This window comes from Pseudorca crassidens, chromosome 16, assembly GCF_039906515.1.
Source record: "Pseudorca crassidens isolate mPseCra1 chromosome 16, mPseCra1.hap1, whole genome shotgun sequence".
Taxonomy (NCBI): domain Eukaryota; kingdom Metazoa; phylum Chordata; class Mammalia; order Artiodactyla; family Delphinidae; genus Pseudorca; species Pseudorca crassidens.
The window spans coordinates 62,033,383-62,054,696 of record NC_090311.1 but is presented as its reverse complement, the minus strand read 5'-3'; the positions used below and the strand labels follow the sequence as shown (position 1 = coordinate 62,054,696).

The 21,314-nt window shown below is 47.2% G+C and overlaps 1 protein-coding gene across 1 annotated transcript; it reads right to left on the bottom strand.

Annotated features, from left to right (window-relative positions):
• Positions 1-5,888: 5,888 nt before the first annotated feature.
• NPFFR1 (neuropeptide FF receptor 1) lies at positions 5,889-20,290 on the bottom strand. Its single transcript, XM_067710681.1, is given in 5 exon segments — positions 5,889-8,120; positions 8,122-8,781; positions 12,021-12,120; positions 18,686-19,000; positions 20,071-20,290. Coding segments are annotated over 5 exon segments (1,290 nt in total). The 5' UTR covers positions 20,081-20,290; the 3' UTR covers positions 5,889-7,915.
• Between the last annotated feature and the right edge of the window lie 1,024 nt (positions 20,291-21,314).

The window sequence follows — 21,314 nt, the reverse complement described above, 5'->3', positions numbered from 1 at the left end:
GACAACTGGTTGAATGGTGTGTCGTTTACTGAGATAGTTTGGTTAGGATGGAGGGTAAGCAAAATGATGGCTTTAGTTTTGAATATTATAGCAAACACTGCTAGTTGCCTGCCCAGTAACCATATTACCTCCTCCTTTCTAAGAGAATCCTAAATTTGTTCAGGAATCTACTCCTCTATACATACCTTTGCTTCAGAGCAGCCAGCCCCTCCACTGTCTTCAAGGAATGCATTTCATTTTATTATTCTTTTTATTGAAATATAGTTGATTTACAATGTTGTATTAGTTTCAGGTGTACAGCAAAGTGATTCAGTTATACATATATATCTGTCTATTCTTTTTCAGCTTCTTTCCCCTTATAGATTATTACAAAATATTCCTCGTGCTATACAGTAAGTCCTTGTTGGTTATCTATTTTATATATAGTAGAGTGTATATGTTAATCCCAAACTCCTAATTTATCCCTCCGCCCTCCCCCTGCAAAGGAATGCATTTTAAATAAGCTAAGACAATCATGGCTGTCAGTATTTGTTTCAGGCATGCAAATGTGATACAATTCTGTCCAATGGGATGAAGGGAAGGCTGCCCAGTGTTTCCAGAAAAGGTTTTATCTTAAAAGGAGAGTATACTCCTGAATGCTTGTTGTTTGAAGCCACAGAAATTTTAGAGGTTGTTATAGTAGCGTAATCTAGCCAAAGCCCGGCTGACACAAATAACTGAAACTGCTGCAGCCCTCTTATGAGGCATTAACCACCAAGAGAGTTTGCCTGAGACAGAACCAAGCTGACATGCAGAGATTAGCAAAGCAAATGATGGAAAGAACTTGAATTCTTAAGATATCTTTGAGCTATTGACTTAACCAAGCCTGGAGTTACTTTTCCTCTGAATCTCTTATTGCATTAGATAACAAATTTCATAGAGTTTCAACCAGTTAAATTGGGTATTTCTGTTACTTGAAGTCAAAATATCTTGGCTAAAATAGACTAATAGCCTGAAAAAGGAATGAAATCCTAACACATGCTACAGCAGAGGGGAAGACAGAGGGCAGTGGGGAGTGATTATTCCTCTAACGGAGAGTGATTTAACACCACCACTGGCTATGTGACAGATAAGCTAATTTGCCCAAATCACCAAGCTTGGGTTTTTCCACGCACATTCATTTGGTTGCTTGCACATGACAACAGCGGCATTTGTTGGTTATGGGATTCAAAGGCCTGCGCATTGCAGTTACTAAGAGAACACAAACAGCTCAAGGCGGGACCTGACAGCCAGTTCAGCACCTTTCACCTCATCAATGACCACAAGGCAGAGGAGTCCAAAGGATGATTTCTTTCAGCCCATGGCTGCCACGAAGGCTCGATGTGGTATTGGATCAGACTAAATGCACATCGTTTACTTAAACTGCTGGTATTCCTTCCATCTCAGATCTGTGGAAGCCACTGAATGTGATGGAAATGTGGTCTTAACAGCTAAAACAGCGGTCTGGAGCCTGTGGCTGGCTGGTTTTATTTTGAGGATTAAAGGGGATCTCCATCAAGCCTCTTTCTTTTATTCTGAACCTCAGTTTCCCAAATATAGGAAGGAGAATTCACAGCAGCTTGAGGGAGTGGCAAAAATCTGGGCTTCCTGCTCAGACACGCCAGGATTTGAGTCAGCTTCAGCACCATCTAGTTATATGACCTTCGGTGAGTTACTTAACTCTTTGAGACTTGGTTTTTCCATCTATAATATTGGAATAATAAGAAATACCTATTTATGTAATTACTTCATTCATTCAATAGACATTTATTATTGGGTGTCTCCTACGTACGAGGCAGTGCCCTAGATCTGAGTCCACAAAAGTGAGTGAAGTAGACATAGCTCCTGTTCTCATGGAGCTTATGCTCTGTTGTGAGAAATAAATAACAGACACAAAGCACTTAGTGCTGTGCCACTGTGCCTGGCTTTCAACAAGCACTCGGTAAATGTTTTGAGTTGACCAGAAATGTAATTATTGAAATTCAGTACCATTTTGATGTGCATGACCTCCTTTCTCATGCTCCCTCTCCTATCTCAGGGCCTTTGCACATGATATTCTCTGTCTGGGTTGTTCTTTCCTCAGCTGTTCACATGCTCCCTCTCTCACTTCATTCATATCTATATTCAAATCTCGCCTTCTCAGAGAGGCCATTCCTAATCACTTATTAAAACAGCCCTCCACTCCTACCACATTCTACCCACAGGATCCTTTCAAAGGATCTATCTTGCTTTAAACCCATTCTTGATGGGTTTGAAAATCCTCTGTTAGTGATAAATTCCTCTTAGATTCAGGGCAAATTTTTGTACTAAAGTCTCTACAACGTAATAATATCATAGAATTACATTTCAATATAATCATATTTCTAAAGATAGGTTTCAAAACACTTTAAATAACATAAGAGTGACCGGGACTTCCCTGGTGGTGCAGTGGGTAAGAATCCGCCTGCCAATGCAGTGGACACGGGTTCAAGCCCTGGTCTGGGGGGATCCCACGTGCCGCCGGGCGGCTGAGCTCTTGCGCCACAACTACTGAAGCCCACGTGACTGGAGCCCATGCTCCGCAACAAGGAGGGGCCACCGCAATGAGGCCCACTCACTGCAATGAAGAGTGGCCCCCCACTCGCCACAACTGGAGAAAGCCCATGCACAGCAATGAAGACCCAATGCAGCCAAAAATAAATAAATAAATAAATTTTTTAAAAAGTAAGAATGACCAATAAGCATATGAAAAGATGCCCGGCATCCCTAGTCATCAGGAAAGTTTTTTTATTTTTTTAAATTTTTATTTATTTTTGGCTGCATTGGGTCTTCATTGCTGCACGCGGGCTTTCTCTAGTTGCAGCGAGCGGGGGCTACTCTTCGTTGCGGTTGCTCGGGCTTCTCATTGCGGTGGCTTCTCTTGTTGCGGAGCTCAGGCTCTAGGCGTGGGCTTCAGTAGTTGTGGCACGTGGGCTCAGTAGCTGTGGCTCACGGACTTAGCTGCTCTGCGGCATGTGGGATCTTCCCAGACCAGGGCTCGAACCCACGTCCCCTGCGTTGGCAGACGGATTCTTAACCACTGCACCACCAGGGAAGTCCCAGGGAAGTTTTTCAAACACTGATTCTATTAAGTGTTGGCAAGAACAGCTAGAATTCTCATACACTGCTGATGGGAATGCAAAATGGCACAGCAACTTTGGAAAACACTTCAGCAGTTTCTTGCATAGTTAAACTATACACTTATAACCCAGCCAACCCACTCCTAGGTATTTACCCAAGAGAACTGAAAACATATATACATATAAAGACATATATGAATGTTCATAGCAGCATTATTCATAATTCATAAATTCATAAAAACTGGTAACAACCTAAATGTCTATCAACTGATGAATGGACAAATAAAATATCATATAGCCATACAAGGGAATACTACTCAGCAATAAAAAGGAACAAACTACTGATTCATGCTGCAACATGGATGAAACTCAAAAGCATTATTCTGAGTGAAAGAAGCCAGACTCAAAAAGCTACACACTTGTTCCAAGTATCTGACCTTCCAAAATCAGATGAGTAGTTATCTGGGGCAGGGAGGAGGGGAGAGGGTTGACTACAAATTGGCACAAGGGAATTTTGGGGGGATGCTGGAAGTATCTTGATTGTAGTGGTGATTACACAACTGTATACAATAGCTAAAACTCATCAAAATGTACAGTTAAGATGGGTGAATTTTATTGTATGCAAATTATGCCTTAATAAAGCTGTTATAAAATTTTAAAACATATATATGCATAGAAAATGATTCCATACTTATCTCTTGTGGTGGGATTTGGGTGCTTTTTATTTTCTTCTCTTTCCTTATCTAAATTTTGTAAAATTTCCACAATGGAGTATTTGTGTAGAGAGAGAAAAACACCAACAATAAAATGCCAGAAACATAAATAATTGGCTTGTTCAACAAGAAGTCTATTGCTGATTCCACATTGTTTGCTTGCAGTGAAGCCCATTTGGGTCACCTCCTTCTCATCTATCTTTCCTCAGTGGCACTTCTGAGGGGTGAGCTGAGGAAACAGATGCAAAAAGGTACACAGCTTAATAGCAATGCTTTGTCCATCCAGCTCTCAGTTTGGCTGTCACCTGGATTTTTGGATGAATACACAGAAGACTAATGATAGGGGGGCTGTCATCCTAGTGGCCAACTCTGTCCTCCATTCCAACCTAAGTCAGCTCATGTGTCCTCCAGGCCCCAAGAGAAAGTCCTCGGCAGAGGGCTGGGCAGATTATGGTTTTCGGGGTCCAGGCCGGGCATCTGCCTCCAGCTCACATTGGTCTGTGGAGTGCTGCATGGTCTTGGTCAAGTCAAGAGGCCATTCCTCAGTGCAGACCCACGATTAGAATGATCGCTCATGCTGCAAACGGCAGGACAGGACGCGGAGTCCCTTCAAGAGCTTCGCTGGGGTGGGGTCGCTCAGGGTCAACAGGCCTCTGGCCCTTTTCCCCTATCACACATCCAATTCATTTCCAAACGTGCTGCCTATGAAAGGGCAGTCACCTTAGGCGACCCAACCAGCTTGTAGGCAAAGGATGGCACATGGGGTGAAATCCATATTGCTTGCCCTTGTGTGCCTTGGGGTAACTGGGCAAGGCCCCTGACAGGGCCCAGGTGTTTGTTGGGTCACAGGATTCCAGCCAGAATAATAAACCTACACTTATAAAAATACCTTCGTAAAATATGACCTCATGGAGGGAGCATACAATTTTCTAGCTACTCTAGTCAAGAAGTAAAGCCCAACAGAAGCTCAGAGCAGATGGGGTGGGCACAGGGTAATGAGACAAATCATAGCTTTCCTTGAGCCTCGGCTTCATCACCCATAAATGCCGAGATGGGAAAGATCCTGGGTCCCAACCTGCGGCATCTGTCCTCAGGGCTCACACACACCCTATCTTCAGGAGCTACTTCCAATATCTTGAAACTCCACACATTATTCACAATAGTCAAAATGAGGAAGCAACCCAAATGTCCATCGATGGATGAATGGATGACTGGCATATACATATAATGGAATATTATCCAGCCTTTGAGAGGAAGGAAATTATGCACCTACTACGATATGGATGAACCTTGAAGACATTACGCTAAGTGAAACAAGCCGATCACAAAAGAACAAATCCTGTATGATTTCACCTGCATGAAGTACCTAGGGTAATCACATTCACTGAGACAAAGTAGAATGGTGGTTACCAGGGGCAGGGAGGAATGGGGAGTTATTTAATGGGTACAGAATTGCAGTTTGGGAAACTGCAGTTTCCAGTTTCTGGAAATGGATAGTGGTGATGGTTACACAGCAATGCAAAGGCACTTAACGCCACTGAACTGTACACTTAAAAATGGTCACATGGTAACTTTTATGTTGTATATATTTTGCCACATACACAAAAAACCAGACATTCCACAGGAACCCACAAGGCCTCACCCCTCATGAAAGCATCGTCATGCCTGATTCAAATCAAATCTGAACCAGCAGGCATAGCCTTTGAAAGATTTTTTTAAAAGAAATAACAGTAACAGCAAATATATGAATTATGGCCTAGTGCAGGTTTTTTTTGTTTTTTGTTTTGGCAGGCCCAATCTTTCAAAGCATGGCATCTTTGGGGGGAAGTAAAACAAAGGGGCCTTGATAGAAGTTTGGCTTGGGTGAGTGCCCTGGTCTCCCCCCAGCTGTAAAGGCTGTGATTTTGTGGTTGGGGAGACCATGCTAAGGGAGAAACACACACCGGAGGAGAGACCAGACAGTGTCTCCCAACAGATTCCCCCCTGCCACAGGGACAAGCATTTGGGTTTAAGAGGGCCCTTTCTCTGGTCTATTTTTCTCTGGTCTATTTAAGAGGCCCCTTTCTCTGGCCTGGAGTCAGAGTTCTTTACAGCAAGCAGCCAGGAATCCTCTGGCCTATGTGACACAGAACACTGATACAGCACCAGAAATGGGGCCCACACACGCACTACCTAATGAGGGACAGGATGGCACACCCTTTCCTAAGACCCACATCCATCACTCCCAGACACCTTGACCAGGGCGGGGTCATGATGGATCTTGGCAGCCTGCTCAGTATATGGGTCATAGAGAGCATACACAGAACAGCTCAGGCCAGATAGTACAAGAGTAAATACAATAGACTCTCATTTCCCAGACCAGGAGCTTGAGGGTGGGGATTCTGTTTCTGTGAGCATTCTGGTTCACCATCAGGCAAAAAGTCTTTGTGGGAATTTCCGGCTCTCCTCCCCAATCCACCTTCCTTGAAGAGAAGGAAGGGGCGTGGGAAGAAACCAGAAGACAAATTCTAACCCAAACCCTGCCCCTCTGTGGCTCACATGGTCCCTTTGAGCCTCAGTTACTTTGTAAAACAGCAACATCTCCTTCAGCCTCATTTGTATGGATCAGATGAGACAGTGTCTGGCGACATGCTTGGAGAACACACTGTACAGTGGCTTAGGAATTTTCTTCTGCCCCTACATCTAGTACTTAGAATGGAGTAAACAGGGTTAAGACTTAAGTCATTGTGTGTCGATTAAGGAGACTACTGGAGCCTCAGAGTCACATTCTCTGCCCTGGAAATGTTTCTTTTTTATTCACTAAAATTCTGGCAGCAGTGCATTTTCTATAGAGATGAGGGGGAAATACCCAGTTAACTGCAGATTACTGGAGCCGTGCAAGGATCACAAGGTGATCCCAATTCCTCCCACCTCCTGGAGAGAAGCCTCTCTCTTCAAGGTGATGCAGATATGCTGGGTGAGAGCCAGAGCAAACAAGGGATGGTGCCCATCCCATTTTAGGGCACACAAGTTATCCATGCCAGGGAGAGGTTTAGTGTTTGTCATCCCAGAGGCCCCAGAAGACACCATAGCTTTGGTTGGCCAACTTCTCCCCTGCAATCCCCTGGAAGGAGCAGGGGGAAAGGCCTTGGGGAAGGCTTATACTTGCAGCTCCAGTGAGCAGATGTGTTTCGGAAGGCTGAAACTGGGTGCTATGCCCTCCCTTCCTCCTGTCCATGAATAAATAAACTGATGCTTCTTGTGGCCTTGCAGCTGCCTGTCGCACTGTGAGCTCTCACCTGGGCCGCCGTGATGGCGGTGGGCCCTATGGGTAGAGGAGGGAGGACAGAGACCCACCCTTCTCTGGGCTCAGACCCAGAGTGCCTGAAACTGATGCAGGCTCCCCAGGGCTAGTTCCGCAGCTGCTCAGACATGACGTTCTGTAAATGGTACTTTGGGGAGAAGAGAATGGCCCTGGACACTTCCTGGAACAAACAAGACAAAGCTACACAGAACACACTATGTTCTGGGAAGGGATCAGGGGAGTGGCTTCAATCATACATACAGGACACCAGGACGTGGACACCAAGCATCCGATGGACAGGCCAGCCTTGCTTTTCGCTTCTTCCCAGCTGCCTAATTAGGATTTACACTCTTCACTGTGTTCACCTTCCGGGGGTCCTTCTGGAGACAGCTGGAGATGGTCAAAACCATCAGGCACTGGAGGCACACAGACTCCTGTAGGGTTTCCAGCTGAGACTGGGCTAGCCGCATCTCTTCTAGCCTCAGTTTCACGTCTTCAGAAGGGGGATGAAAAACCCCTATTCTGAAAGCGTTTTGAGAATTCAGTGAGATGATGCCGGTGGCTTCTACCACACAGAAGGGTTTTCAGGGAACAAGGCTCCTCTCCCCTTACCCTCCTTTGCCTCTGTCTGTGGGGGCAGGTGGCAAAGAAGATTCCACTAGCAACTAACTGCTCACTGCCTTGTATTTGAGAGGGAGGCACATGGTACCCTCTGCAAACACCACACAAGGCCGCTAGCATGCCTGGGTGTCACGTGTCCAGCCGGGGCCCTCGGGTTCAGGGGCCGGCCCTCCATGTCCCACTCAAACGCCCCAGGCTGGTATGGTGAGGGGTGTATGGGAAAAGCCGGGACCCTCGGCGGCCAAGCCAGGGGGGGCCACGTGGCCACTGTGCAGCTGGAGGCGGCCGGGCCTGGGGGCCCTGCTGCTCCAGCCCGACTCGGAGGTTAGGCCCGAGTCGCTGGGCTGCACCTCCACGAAGACCTGCGTGCGCAGGAGCCCGCTGGGACGCCTCCCGGTGGCTCCCCCACGGCGGCGGGCAGAGCTGGGCGCGGAAGGCGGCCTGGAAGCCGCGGCGGAAGTTCTCGTTGAAGTAGCCGTAGATGATGGGGTTGGCGCTGCTGTTGAAGAAGGCCAGCCAGTGGGCTAAGGGGAAGGCGTAGACGGTGACCAGGTGCAGCTGCGGCTCGCTCAGCTGCCCGTAGTCGATGAGCAGCAGCAGGGCCCAGAGAGGCAGCCAGGACAGCGTGAAGAACAGCGCCACCATGACCAGCATGTGCACCACCCGGGCCCTGCGCCGGGCGCCGCGGCCGCCCTCCCCGGCCGCCTCCTCGCCGGTGCGCGCGGGCCCCGGGGCCTTGCACAGCTTGCGGGCGATGCGCGCGTACATGACCACGATCAGCGCCAGCGGCGCCAGGTAGATGTGCGACAAGAGCACGGCCGTGTAGACCCTGCGCATGCCCTTCTCGGGCCAGGCCTCCCAGCACGAGTAGAGCGGGTAAGAGCGGTTGCGGGCGTCCACCATGAAGTGGTGCTCCTCGCGCGTGACGGTCAGCGTGACGGCCGAGGGGCACATGATGAGCAGGGCCAGGGCCCAGATGACCGCGATGGTGACCAGCGCCTTCCGCAGGGTCAGCTTCTCGCGGAAAGGGTGCACGATGCAGCGAAACCTGCGGCGACGGAGGAAAGAGAAGCGGGGGTCTGGGCGGGTCCCAGGGGTCCCAGTGGCCCCACGGATGAGAGCCATCCCCGATTGAGGGCGGAGGGCTGGGAGCGGGGTAGGGGCACTCCACCTTCGACCTTGCACCTTAGGCGGCATCAAAGAAGGCTCAGATGTTAATTAAGTTCGTTTGCAAGCAAACTGGTTTCTCACCTGTTGGGGAGTCAGCTCCTCGGCTGAGTAGCCACGCAACAAAGGCAAAAGGAGGGTTTTACAAGAGCTGAATCCTGTTTGTGCACTTCGGGGGATAAACATTAGCTGGCAGGTGTAAGGTCGGATCTTAACAAAGGGCACCGCGAAACAGGAAAGCTTCAAGTGAGCTTTATTAGGGAGCGATCCAGGGCGAGGTTCACTGGTCCGAGAGAAAGGGGCCAGAGAAGTCGCACCCGGGCGAGGGTTGGGCAAGATTTTATAGGGGAAGAAGGGAAAGGGGTGTGGTGAATCTGGGAAGGCGCAGGGTATTCCTTATTTGGTGGTCTTTTCGGGTATCCTGGGGGACCGTTAGTCCCGCCCCTCGAAAGGCGGGAAGGCTGGGCCGGGTGCAAAGTCCCCAGGTCAGTTTCTGGAACTGGGTGGTCCGGAGAGTTTCGGTCTGATGCAACCTGTGAATCTGATTGTGTTCCCCTGCCTCGGGCCAGTTGGCCTTACACCCCGACATCTTTGGTGTAATGGGGCGGCGTTCTGATCTCTGGCTACTTCATGCTGAATGGGGGCGTCGAAAAGGGAGTCGGGCGACCAGAGGTCCGAGGCTTAGGGGAGACCAGTGGGGGGTTCTGTAGGAAGCAAGGTGTAAGGGCCGAGGAGCATTTGGTTTGTGGCCACCCGCGAGACTTCCTCCACACGCCTGCGAAGGAACCTAAGAAAACAGGGAGCGAGCGTGCTACGAAGAGGGTGCGGTCCGGGTTTGAAAGAGGGGTGTCAAAGAGTCTCTCTCTTGGTGGTTTGAAGGCTTCTATGACATGAGGGCAGGAATGGGATGGAAAACCCCTGGTGCCAGAGATGGGCAGGAGGGAAGCCGGGTTCAGGTGAGGGGAGAGATCAAGAGAAATAGCTGGGTTTTCAATGAACAGTAGGTGGAACTCCTGGATGCGGGAGGGGCCCAGGAGGGAGAGAGACTTGTGGCCTAGGAGGTCGACCAGGCGGTGGGAGGAAAACACGGTGAGTGAGTGGGTGGGCCAGAGTCAGTTTGAGTGTTTGTTTGGTCAGTTCAGCTGCTGCTGCTAGGGCCCAAAGGCATGGTTGCCATCCCCGAATGGTTGGGTCTAGCTGTTTGGAGAGGTTAGCCACAGGGCGGTAGGAAGGCCCTACAGGCTGGGCAAGGAGTCCAGTGGCTATTCGCAGGTTGCAGAGCTATAAGTCCGCACATTCTGTCCTTGAGTAGGCCGATCGGGTAGGTGTATCAGAGAAAACAATTTTTAGCTGTTTATGGCTTCTCCAGAAAATCTTGGGGGTTCAGGTGCAGAGTCTACATGACAGGTTGTCCCTATGTCACCTTGGCCAGCGTCCTTCCAACAGTGCCTCCACAGAATTAGGACAGACCTGCACCATTTCCTCATTAGGATGTCTCAGCAGTGATTATTATTACACCCTTAATTTACATCTGAGGAAACTGGGATTCAGAGGTGATAAGTAACTGGCTCAAGGTCACACAGCTAGCAAGTAGCAAGGACCAGCCTTGCGCCCAGATTTGTGTTGCTCTGCTGTGCCTTATAAACCTGCAGCCGGAAACCCTCACTGTGCATTAGGCTCTCCTGAAGCATTTAAAAAAATACCTGTGCCCAGTTCTCCTGGTCGAGGATGCCAATCTGATTAGTCTAAGAAAGTCATGGGGCAGTTTAGGAGCTGAACCTAGACTAGAACACAGGCCTAGAGCTGACTCCCAGCCATGTTGCTCTTTCTACTTCAGCAAACTGTGTCCTGCTCTCCCGACTCCCCACCCTTTCCCCGGCCTGACAACACTTTCTACTTTCCCCACAGCCAGTCTCAAGCCTTGTTTTCTCAACCTACCTGACTCTGGCCTACTGGTCTCATAGCATCACATACTTAAGGAATTGCCAGAGAACAAATAATTCTTAAAGCACGTAGTACTGGCTGTAAGTGCAATAGCACTTAATGGATGGAGGGGAATCCTGGGGCAGACCAGGAAGGCTTCCTGGAGGAGATAGGAACTTGAAGAATAGTCCAAACACTACTGGGAGACACTGCACACTCACCTATCGTTAACGATGACAACAAAATGAAGATCAGTGAAGGAGGACTTCCCCCACCACCAGTGGCCTTGCAGACAGGAACCCAGTTCTATCTCCCCAGCTGCCTACTTCACTGGGTCACAAAAGACTGGGTTTGATGAGGGCCAAAGTGGTGAGAGGATGAAGACACTAGATTCTAGAAAGGGTGGAGCCAGTAGGTGCCCATGTTGGGAAGCAGACAAGGAGGAGGGTGTGGGTGTAAGGAAGAAATAGAATAATATTAACAGCTGACATTTGGTCTCTGTGCCAGGTGGTGTGTATCAGCTTTACAAACAGAAGTTCACTGAAGCCTCCCAGCCACCCTGTAGGATATTTACCATTTTACAGATGAGAAGACTGAGACTCAGAGCAGTTAATTGACTTAACCAAGGTCATGCAGCTAGGCAGCCCTCCAGCTTACCTGCCCTGGGGGAAGTGCCCTGGGGGAAGTGCCTGGAGTGAACCCTTATTGAAAGGGCTCACTGAGATGGAGGATGGAGAGGAGGACCTACTGCAGTTGGGTCGGATGTGTTGCCTGCAACGAAAGCCTCCTTGGTCCCTGGCTCCATTCCATTAGCAGACCCACGCTTATCAGAGAATCTGATGGAATCTGAGGCGGAAAGACCAGAAGTAGCTGGACATAGTGGAGATGGGGAATCAGGGACCTGCAAGGAGGCCTGCTGCTCAGGAAACAAGGACTGCCCCCAAGCTCCTCTTAGGGCCCAGGAATCCCTCTTAAACCTCCTCAGGAGCTGCCTCCGGGCCTTCCAGAAGGAGGTGGCAGTGTCCTCTGCAGTCCCCCAAGTCTAGAAGGCAGCCAGCCCCACAACCCTTGCCTCTGTGGCTCAGGATTCAGCCCCACCGACCACAGAGCAGCCCCGGCCTCCTGGCAGGCCCAGAAGTGGAGACAGCAGCTTGGCCTAGTGCCAGGCCCGGGATAACCAGACAGGAACCTTCTCACCTTTCCACGGCAATGGCCACCAGTGTGAAAACAGAAGCTGACACGGACATGCCCTGCACCAAGCCGCTCATCTTGCATGTGGCATTGTCGAAGGGCCACCCTGCAATGACAGAAGCCACCAGAGTGAGAGATGCCTCATTCGCAGAGAGCCAGAGACCTCCGGCCATCGGGGCCAGTCTCCTCTGGCTTGCATCTTTCCTCCATGTCCTGCCAGGTCGTCATCCTGCCTCTGCTTACACACTTCCAGGAGTGAGGAACTGAGCAGCCAATACCACCGTGGACAGTTCTATTAGAGACAGTCTTTATACTGACCAGCGATTTCTCTCCATGAACTTTAGATCCATCCAGCCCTGCCTGGCTTTCTGCTCCCATAGCCCTGTTCCAGGTTCTAGGCCAGTGGTTCTCAGCCCTGGCTGCTCACTAGAATCAACGGAGAACTTGGAAAAGGACCAGTGCCCAGGCTCACACCAGACAACCGTATTTTCCAAATCTACCCAGGAGATTTGAGTGGCAGTCAAAGTTGAGAACCACTAGGACAGATCAAGCCTGACTGTCAGGCAGGGGGAGGTATAAGCAGCTCTAGCCCCTCCTACCTGATGTCCTCACTCTGATCCCCAAGCTTCTGCTTTCTCATGAGATCTGGGTCCCACCTGCTCTCAGGACTAGTAGCCAGGTCCACATCTTGGCTACCTGAAGCCGTGTGTTGGTAACTGCTTAGTGTTTCTGCCCCTCTAGGCCTGGGGGCAGGGCGGGGGGGCCCACCTTGTTCTTGTCTGTTGTGCCTGCAGACAGGAGTCATCTTCCAAGGCTGGGGTCTTCTTTCACCAATGGCCTCCCCCATGTTGATTTTCTGCCTGCACACTTACTAGATGCCGAGCGCTGGCTCACTCAATCCTCACAGCAGCCCCATTATTCTCTCCTTTTTACAGATGTGAAACTGAGGGGGAGACTAATTGACTTACAGTCTCTTTGTCCCTAAATCACTATGGATTAGTGGTGAGAGTTTGGTCTGGGTGCCAGGGAGTTTAAATGTCATGGAAAGTCAAGATCGCTGTAGACAGCAGCCTGATAGACATGAAAAAAATGTTCAAACCTCATTCATAATTTAAAAAATGCAAATGATATTTGCTGTGGAGAAATAGGAGCTCTCAGACATCGGTGGTGGGAATGAAAACCGATACAGTCCTTCTGGAGGGGAACTAGGCGATGCCTAACCTCTGCACTTATCTTTTGATCTGACGATCTCACTCTATCCTGAATACACACCTCTGATGACACAAAATACATATGCACAGAGTTATTCATTGTAGCATTGTTGTAATTGCAAAATATCAGAAACAATCTAAATGCCCATATAAAGAAGTTGTTGAATAAACTATGGTACATCCACACAGAAGAGTATCATACAGCTGTAAAAAAGAATAAGGAAGACCTCTATGAACTGATATGAAGAGGTTTTCAAAATATACTGCTAAATGCAAAAAGCACAGTGCAAAGAGTATCTATAGTATATTACCCTTCATGTAAGAAAGAAGGGGATATAGGAAAATATACACTTATCTGCTTATTTGTACAAAGGAAGTATAGGAAGGTAGATCAGAAAATAACGAGATTGGCTACCTATACAGGGAGGCGGTAAGAATGAGGAAGAATGGGTACTAGAGATGACAGAGGAGTGACCCTTCTCCGAGTATATCTTTTTGTATGGATCTGACTCCTTAGAATTATGGCAATGTTTCACATCTTCAAAAAATAAGTTAATTAACATCAGGATGTGGGGGAAACCCAAAGTGGGACACAAACAATAACAAATGAACCTAAATGCATTACAAATGAATAAAATAACCACACTGAAGGGGAATGGGGAAGCAAGAAACTAACCTCAGTAACTTTGGAAAACAGTATTTTGACTGTATACCGTAAGATTACAAAAAGAACTATACACGTACACTATACTCTCATCAATAAATGTGTCTCTCACAAGGGTATGGGTTAGCAATACTGAATCTACCTTATGTGTATACCAAGATGGAACAAATAAGTAAATATATTGTGGATAAATAGAGTTAGATTTCTCACTGTTAGAGAAAGAAGTTACAGGTGAGGAAAAGAGGAAAGTTAAAATGATCCTGTAATATTAGATTGGAATCAGAGGCATAATAGTTTTCAATATACATACAGATGGATAGATATAGGAATAAAGATGCACATGTTAAGTATGTGTGTGTTAGCACACATATATTTCCTAGCTCTGTCCCTCGAGAGGGCCTAGAAGCAATGAAATCCCAGTGCCAACGATCACATCTAGTGCCAAGGTCTTGGTTTCTAAACGTCATTCTCCAATATAAGGAACCAGACCTTCTTGGAGAAATTGTTGATTGATTCCAGGGCTGGAGCAGGGAACATACAAGGTGAGCCTGGAACACTTTATGGTGCCAGAAAGTAAGGAGAGACTAAAAAAAAATCCATGGTGGCATGTCAAAAGGACACAGGAGCCAAATTGAAAGAGCTCCCAATAGTCAAAACTGGGGGCAATTTAAGCAACAAAATAATGGTAAAACTGGGTTATAACCCATAGAGTAAAATAAATGTAGGGGGAATGATGTTAAGTAGAAGATCAACACTGAGGAAATATAACAGTAATAACTGTTGCAGGCAGGAACCATCCAATGGATGCTCTTAGTGAGTAAAAGGATAGTGAGAAACAAGGCATTTGCATAGTCTCAAAGCATCTCCCTATGAGATACTTATTAATTATAAAGGGAAAAATGGTAGCTTTACAATGGAAAAATCTGGCAGACACCACATTAACAAAGTGATCAACATCAACACCACCATTAATACGTATTGATAGTGTGTGCCTTATCAATATGTCTTCTGTAGTATTCTCATCAAATATGCATAAACTAAATCTAATTGTAAGAAAACATAAGGCAAACCCAAGTTTCTGGGGTTTCTGCAGAATAACTGATCAGTATTCTTCAAACACGTCACGGTCAGGAAAGTCCAGAACCAAGGAACAGTCACAGGTTGGAGAAAACAAACGAACAAAAAACAGATACAATGTATGGCCCTCAGTTGGATCCTGGACTAGAAAAGGACTCCAGGGGACTCCTTTGTGGGGAATGGAGTGAAATTCAAATAAAGTATGCAGATTAGTTAATAGTATTGTATCAATGCTAATTTCCAGGTTTCAATCATTATACTATGGTTATTTAGGATATTAACATTAAAGGCAGTTAGAATGGGCATCATCAGAAAATCTAACAAACAACAAATGCTGGAGAGGGTTTGGAGAAAAGGAAACCCTCTTGCACTATTGGTGGGGATGTAAATTGATACAGCCACTATGGAGGTTCCTTAAAAAACTAAAAATAGAACTACCATATGACCCAGCAATCCCACTACTGGGCATATACCCAGAGAAAGCCATAATTCAAAATGACACATGCACCCCAGGTCTTCCCTGGTGGAGCAGTGGTTAAGAATCCATTGCTAATGCAGCGGACACGGGTTCAAGCCCTGGTCCGGGAAGATCCCACATGTCGGGGAGCAACTAAGCCCATGCGCCACAACTACTGAGCCTGCCCTCTAGAGCCCACGAGCCACAACTACTGAGCGCATGAGCCACAACTACTGAGCCCACATGCCACAACTACTGAAGCCTTCGTGCCTAGAGCCCATACTCCTCAACAAGAGAAGCCACTGCAATGAGAAGCCACACCACAAAGAAGAGTAGCCCCTGCTCACCGCAACTAGAGAAAACCGGTGTGAAGCAACGAAGACCCAACACAGCCAATAATTAATTAATTAATTATTTTTAAAAAGACACATGCACCCCAATGTTCATTGCAGCACTATTTACAATAGCCAGGTCATGGAAGCAACCTGTGTCCATCAACAGAGGAATGGATAAAGAAGATGTAGTACATATATACAATGGGATATTACTCAGCCATAAAAAGGAATGAAATTGGGTCATTTGTACAAACGTGGATGGACCTAGAGACTGTCATACAGAGTGAAGTAAGTCAGAAAGAGAAAAACAAATATCGTATATTAATGCATATACGTGGAATCTAGAAAAATGGTACAGATGAACCAGTTTGCAAGGCAGAAATAGAGACACAGATGTAGAAAACACAGGTATGGACACCAAGCAAGGAAAGCAGGGGGTGGGGGGCGGGTGGTGGGATGAATTGGGAGGTTGGGATTGACACATATACCCTAATATGTATAAAATAGATAACTAATAAGAACCTGCTGTATAAAATATAAATAAAATAAATTTAAAAGAAATAAAAGCTTAATCTCCTCCAGAAAAAAGAAAATAATAATAACATTAAGGGAAGGTAGGTGAAGAGTATACAGGAACACTCTACCATTTTTGCAACTTTTCAGCACATCTATCTAAAATTATTTCAAAATAGAAAGTAAAAGAAAGCAAAACAAAACACACCCAGATTCAAAAGGCTACATACTGTATGATTCCATTTATATAATATTCTTGCAAAGGCAAAACGATATTTTCTGTCCCTACAGGAAAACAGACCAATGGTGCCAGGGAGCAGAGGGAAGAAGCAACTACAAAGGAACAAGGGGGAGTTTTGGGGGACAATGAAGTTGTTCTATATCTTGATTGTAACTACATGACTGTATATGTTTGTCAAAACTTGTGGAACTGTACACTAAAAAGGGTGGGTTTTTTGTATGTTAAATTATACCTTAACAAAATATTTAAATGTAAAACATGTACACATGTACGATGCACATTTTGTAAGAATGCATGCAAATCACAAATCACAAACATTACATTTAATAGAATGTTTGCCTGTCAGTGGGGGAGGGGGTTTGGAGTGGGGTAAGGGTACAGAAGGGAATGAATAAAGATACACAAGGGGCTTCCCAACACAGTGAAGTCACATAGTGCCAGGAACAGTGGATGCAAATAATTCAACTCTCTGCACCTGAATTCAAAAAAACAGAAAGACAAAGAAAGAAAAGCTATGTGAAGTTTTCTTTTCTTGCAGAAGATTCTATTAGAAACAACGTAAATACCCATCAAAAAGAGATTGGTTAAATAAATTGTAGTACATCTATACAATGGAATTCTAAACAGTTGTAAAAAAAGAATAAAAACCTCTTTCATTTATTAGTATGGAGTAACTCACTCTATGTAAGTTAATTTTAATGAATCCTATTTACAAATTACATTTTTAAGCAGGGAAAAAGTAAAGGTGCAGAACTGACTGGTTAGAAAGTTAGCATTTCCTTAATTTGCTTGTACTTATATAAAATATTTTTGGAAAGTGCTTGTACTTACACAAAGTATTTTGGGGAAGACATACAAGACACGGGCAGCATCGGTTCCCTCCCAGGAGAGAGCTGGAAGGCCAGAGCACAGAAGTGGAAGGAGCACTTTTCACTGGATACCTTTTTTTAGCTTTTGACCATTGAACCATGTGAATGTGTTGTCAATTTAAACAATTTTTTAAATTTACACATGTGAAAAGGACCGGCAGACACTACCTTAACCCACTAGTGACCTCACCATATCATTGTTAACTGGTGTGTGTGTGCGTGCGTGCGCCTGTATGTGTGTGCACCTCTGCACGTGTGTGCATGCATGTGTATGTTTGCCTATGTGTTTTGGGAAGAAGGATGCAGTTTCTGTTCAGCAGCCCTGAAAGAACCTGGGATTCAGCTGTGATTAAAGATCCCACCAGGCACAGCCGGTACAGCCGACGGGAAGCTGGCAGCCCCGGCTCCACTTTCTGGGTCCTGGAACCTATAGAAACATAGGCTGCTAGTCCCCCAGCCTCAAGTCCGCTAAGTCACTCCATATGGGGCTGTCCCTTTGAATCCTGAGTTCCTGGGAGCTCTGAGCTCAGAACCTGCAGGCACAGACCTCTAGGGGTCTCCACAGCTCTGGAAACTAGTCCTTCCCACCAGTTAGTCTGTGGAGGCTTATTCTGAAGTAAGAAAGGCAAATCACAGGAGAGAGAATAGATGACGGTAGGATCCTTCTGATATTTGCAGGATGATAGGCAGGAATTCAGCGGTCGGCTGGTCTAGTTCTGCTTGGATCCCTTCTACAAAATCCCTGCTAAGCAGCCAGCCAGTCCCTACTTAGACACTCCCAGTGACAGGGAGCACAATACCTGTACGAGAGAACACTCTTTTGTTGGAAAACAACTCAAATAAGTTTTTAGGTCCTTATTCAGAGGAAACCTGCCTCCCTCCCGCTTCCTCCCGCTGGCTCTAGTTCTGCCCAAGGGAGCTACCTGGGAGAGTAGGATTGAACAGTGTAGTGGTTAGAAATATAGATGTGTGAATGCAGGACTTGACACTTAGCTGTGTAAACTACAGACCTGCCCCTTAATCACTCTGCGCATCCGTTTTCTCATCCATACATTGGGGGTAACGATAACGCATACTTCATTGGGTTGTTGTGAGGATTAGTTAAGATCATGCAGGAAGAGTAAATCACACAATGCCTGGAACATAGAAAATGATTAATTCATTACGTCTATTATTTCTAGTCGAATCCCTCAGCCACAAGGCTGTCCTGAGATTGTGAGACAATGGCATCTCGGCCAAGAGACCAGACCAGCCATGATTTCAGTGGTAGGGGTACTCCTGCTGCCTCTAGGGCTTCCACTCACCAGTGATGAGGTTGTCCACGAGGGTGGTGGGCATGCAGAAAATGCCCACCAGCAGGTCGCTGACGGCCAGGTTGAGGATAAACATGTTGGTGACAGTGCACATGTGCCGGTTCTTGAGCACAATGAAGCAGACCAGGGTGTTGCCCACCATGCAGAGGAGGAAGATGAGCGCGTAGGCCACAATGAACACGGCAGCCACCAGGGAGGAGTGCTGGTAGTAGGAGGAGAAGGTGAGGTTTGCAGCAGTGTTGGCCTCGGCATCACTCCCATTCTGGCATGGGGGCCGGCTGCTGTTGGAAGGCTGGGAGGGCTCCCCTAGGAGCAAAGGAGCACACGGGTCAGGACCCCAGGCGAAGAAGAAATGACTGACTTCTCACCGCTGGCGAGATCCTTCTGTGCTCCAAATCCTGCCCCTGCCCTAATACCCAGATCATGTACTCAACTCTAACTGCAATTGGATGCACTGATGCAAGACTTCTCCCCCACAGCCACTCAAACCCTGATCTCACACCTCCCACCCTGTCTTGTCCACCACTCATTTCATTTCCCAATGTTGGCTCTTCTCCATTTGCAGACAATCCCCCTCGGCCCCATCTAGCCTCCATCCTTCTCAGCCCTGCTCTCTGCCCCAGAGGCTGACTTCTCAGGACTACATTACATCAGGACTGTATGACCCAAGTTCCCTTGCGCTCTGGGCTGTTTGCTTGTTTGTTTGTTTGTTTACTGGTGTATAGTTGATTTACAATGTTGTGTTAGTTTCTGCTGTACAGCAAAGGGAGTCAGTTATACGTATACATATATCCACTCTTTTTTAGATTCTATTCCCTGCCCTCTGGTTTTTGACTGGGTTCAGCCAATGGGAGGCACTGACGGAGCTTGAAGGAAGGGAGGAGAGAGAAGTCAGGGTATTCATCTCCTGACTCCATCCCTGCCTGGACCAGGTCTCCTGTGGGGCTGTCTTTATGGGCACAGCTCCTGCTGGGTGACTCCTCTCCCATGGCTCCAGCTCTTGCAGAGCCACAGTGACACCGTTCCCTCTCTGCACTGACCGCTTCCTGTGACTGCCAGTTGCTGGGTGAGTCACCATCCCATGCTGGTTCTCCTGCCTTCCACTACCCACTGTAAAGTCTCTCTATTAAACTCTCTTCTGTTAAATCCTTTCTGAGTGCACCACTTGTTTTCTTCTGGGATCCTAACTATTAGACCCTCAAAATCTTTGCTATCCCTCATCATCATGTCCACAGAACTTTAGTTGGGGAAGGCAAGAAGGCCGTAGAGGGAGAGAGAGCGAAAGGGGACTCCGAACCAGGGCTGAGGATCAAAGAAAGCACATGTTAAATTCTCCGGAAGACCATCTGAAGCCAAGGCCACCACCCATCCTTTACCTCCTCCCATGGCGGTATCAGCTGCCTCATTTGCACAGCATTTAACAAAGCGCTTCCGTGTCTATTATTTGATCAAACCCTCCCCGTTACCCCGTGAGGTAAACAGGTTAGGTATTAGCCCCATTTGAAATGGGAGAACTGGGATCAGAGGGGTTCCCAGACTCGCTCAAGGGGACACAGGAGTCTGCAACAGAGTTGGCCCTGCTCCGTGTGTCTCTAATTCATCCCAGGCTTCAGTGTGTGTCTCTCTAGACACGTATGGAAGGGAGCGGCTGAGTGTCCAACCACAGCTCTTCTGGGAAGTCACTAGTTATGGTGACTCATGATGTCGTCTTGTAAACTCTCCTCCTGCCTTCCTCTGGGACTGAATGTGGCCTGTTCCAGGAGATGAGGAGTCTTTAGGGGAATCTTCTGTTGCATCCAGAGCTCAGCCACTGGCTTGGAGGACAGCCAGAGGCTTGGGACCTGGAGGCTAGAAAGACCCTGGGGGAGCACAGGCCGATGACCTGGCACAGTGGGGACAACAGGGACCAGCAGGTACAGCGGGGCACTCAGGAGGGGGGTGGAGGGACTGCCGGTGGAGGGGGAGAAGCTGGAAGTTTTGGGTGCACAGTGAGAAGAGGAAATGATATTCCCCTGCTTAGGCCCTCCAGGTGCAGCCAGTTGTACCCAAACATCTTTATTTTAATATGTCAAACATGTACAAGAGAGAATGTAATAGTGAATATATACAAGAGTATATAGTTTAATGAACCATGACAAGAGAGAAGAGTATAAAGAACGCCCATGTATACATCATCCGCCTTCAACAATTACCACCTCAAGGCCAATTCTGTTTCATCCATACCCACACCTCTCTTTGGATTATTCTGGGGCACAATCACATCACTTCCTTTCATTCATAAATATTTCAGATTGTATCTCTAAAAATTAGGGCTCAAGAAAAATCCATAACCCAGTATCATTATCACACCTAACAAAATCAACCATTATGTCACAATATTATCAATTATCCAGCATTCAAAATTCCCTCATTGTTACAGAATTTTTTAAATAATTGGTTTGTTTGAGCGAGGATCCGAACAAGGTTTCTGTTTCTATTCCGTATTATGTGGTGAACCACCCCGAAATCTCGTGACATGGCACTGTGGCTTAGGAATCTGAGCGGCCCTTCTGCAGGTCTCTCATGGGATCACTCATGCAGCTGTGGTCATCTGATGGCTCAGCTGGGGCTGGCAGGTCCA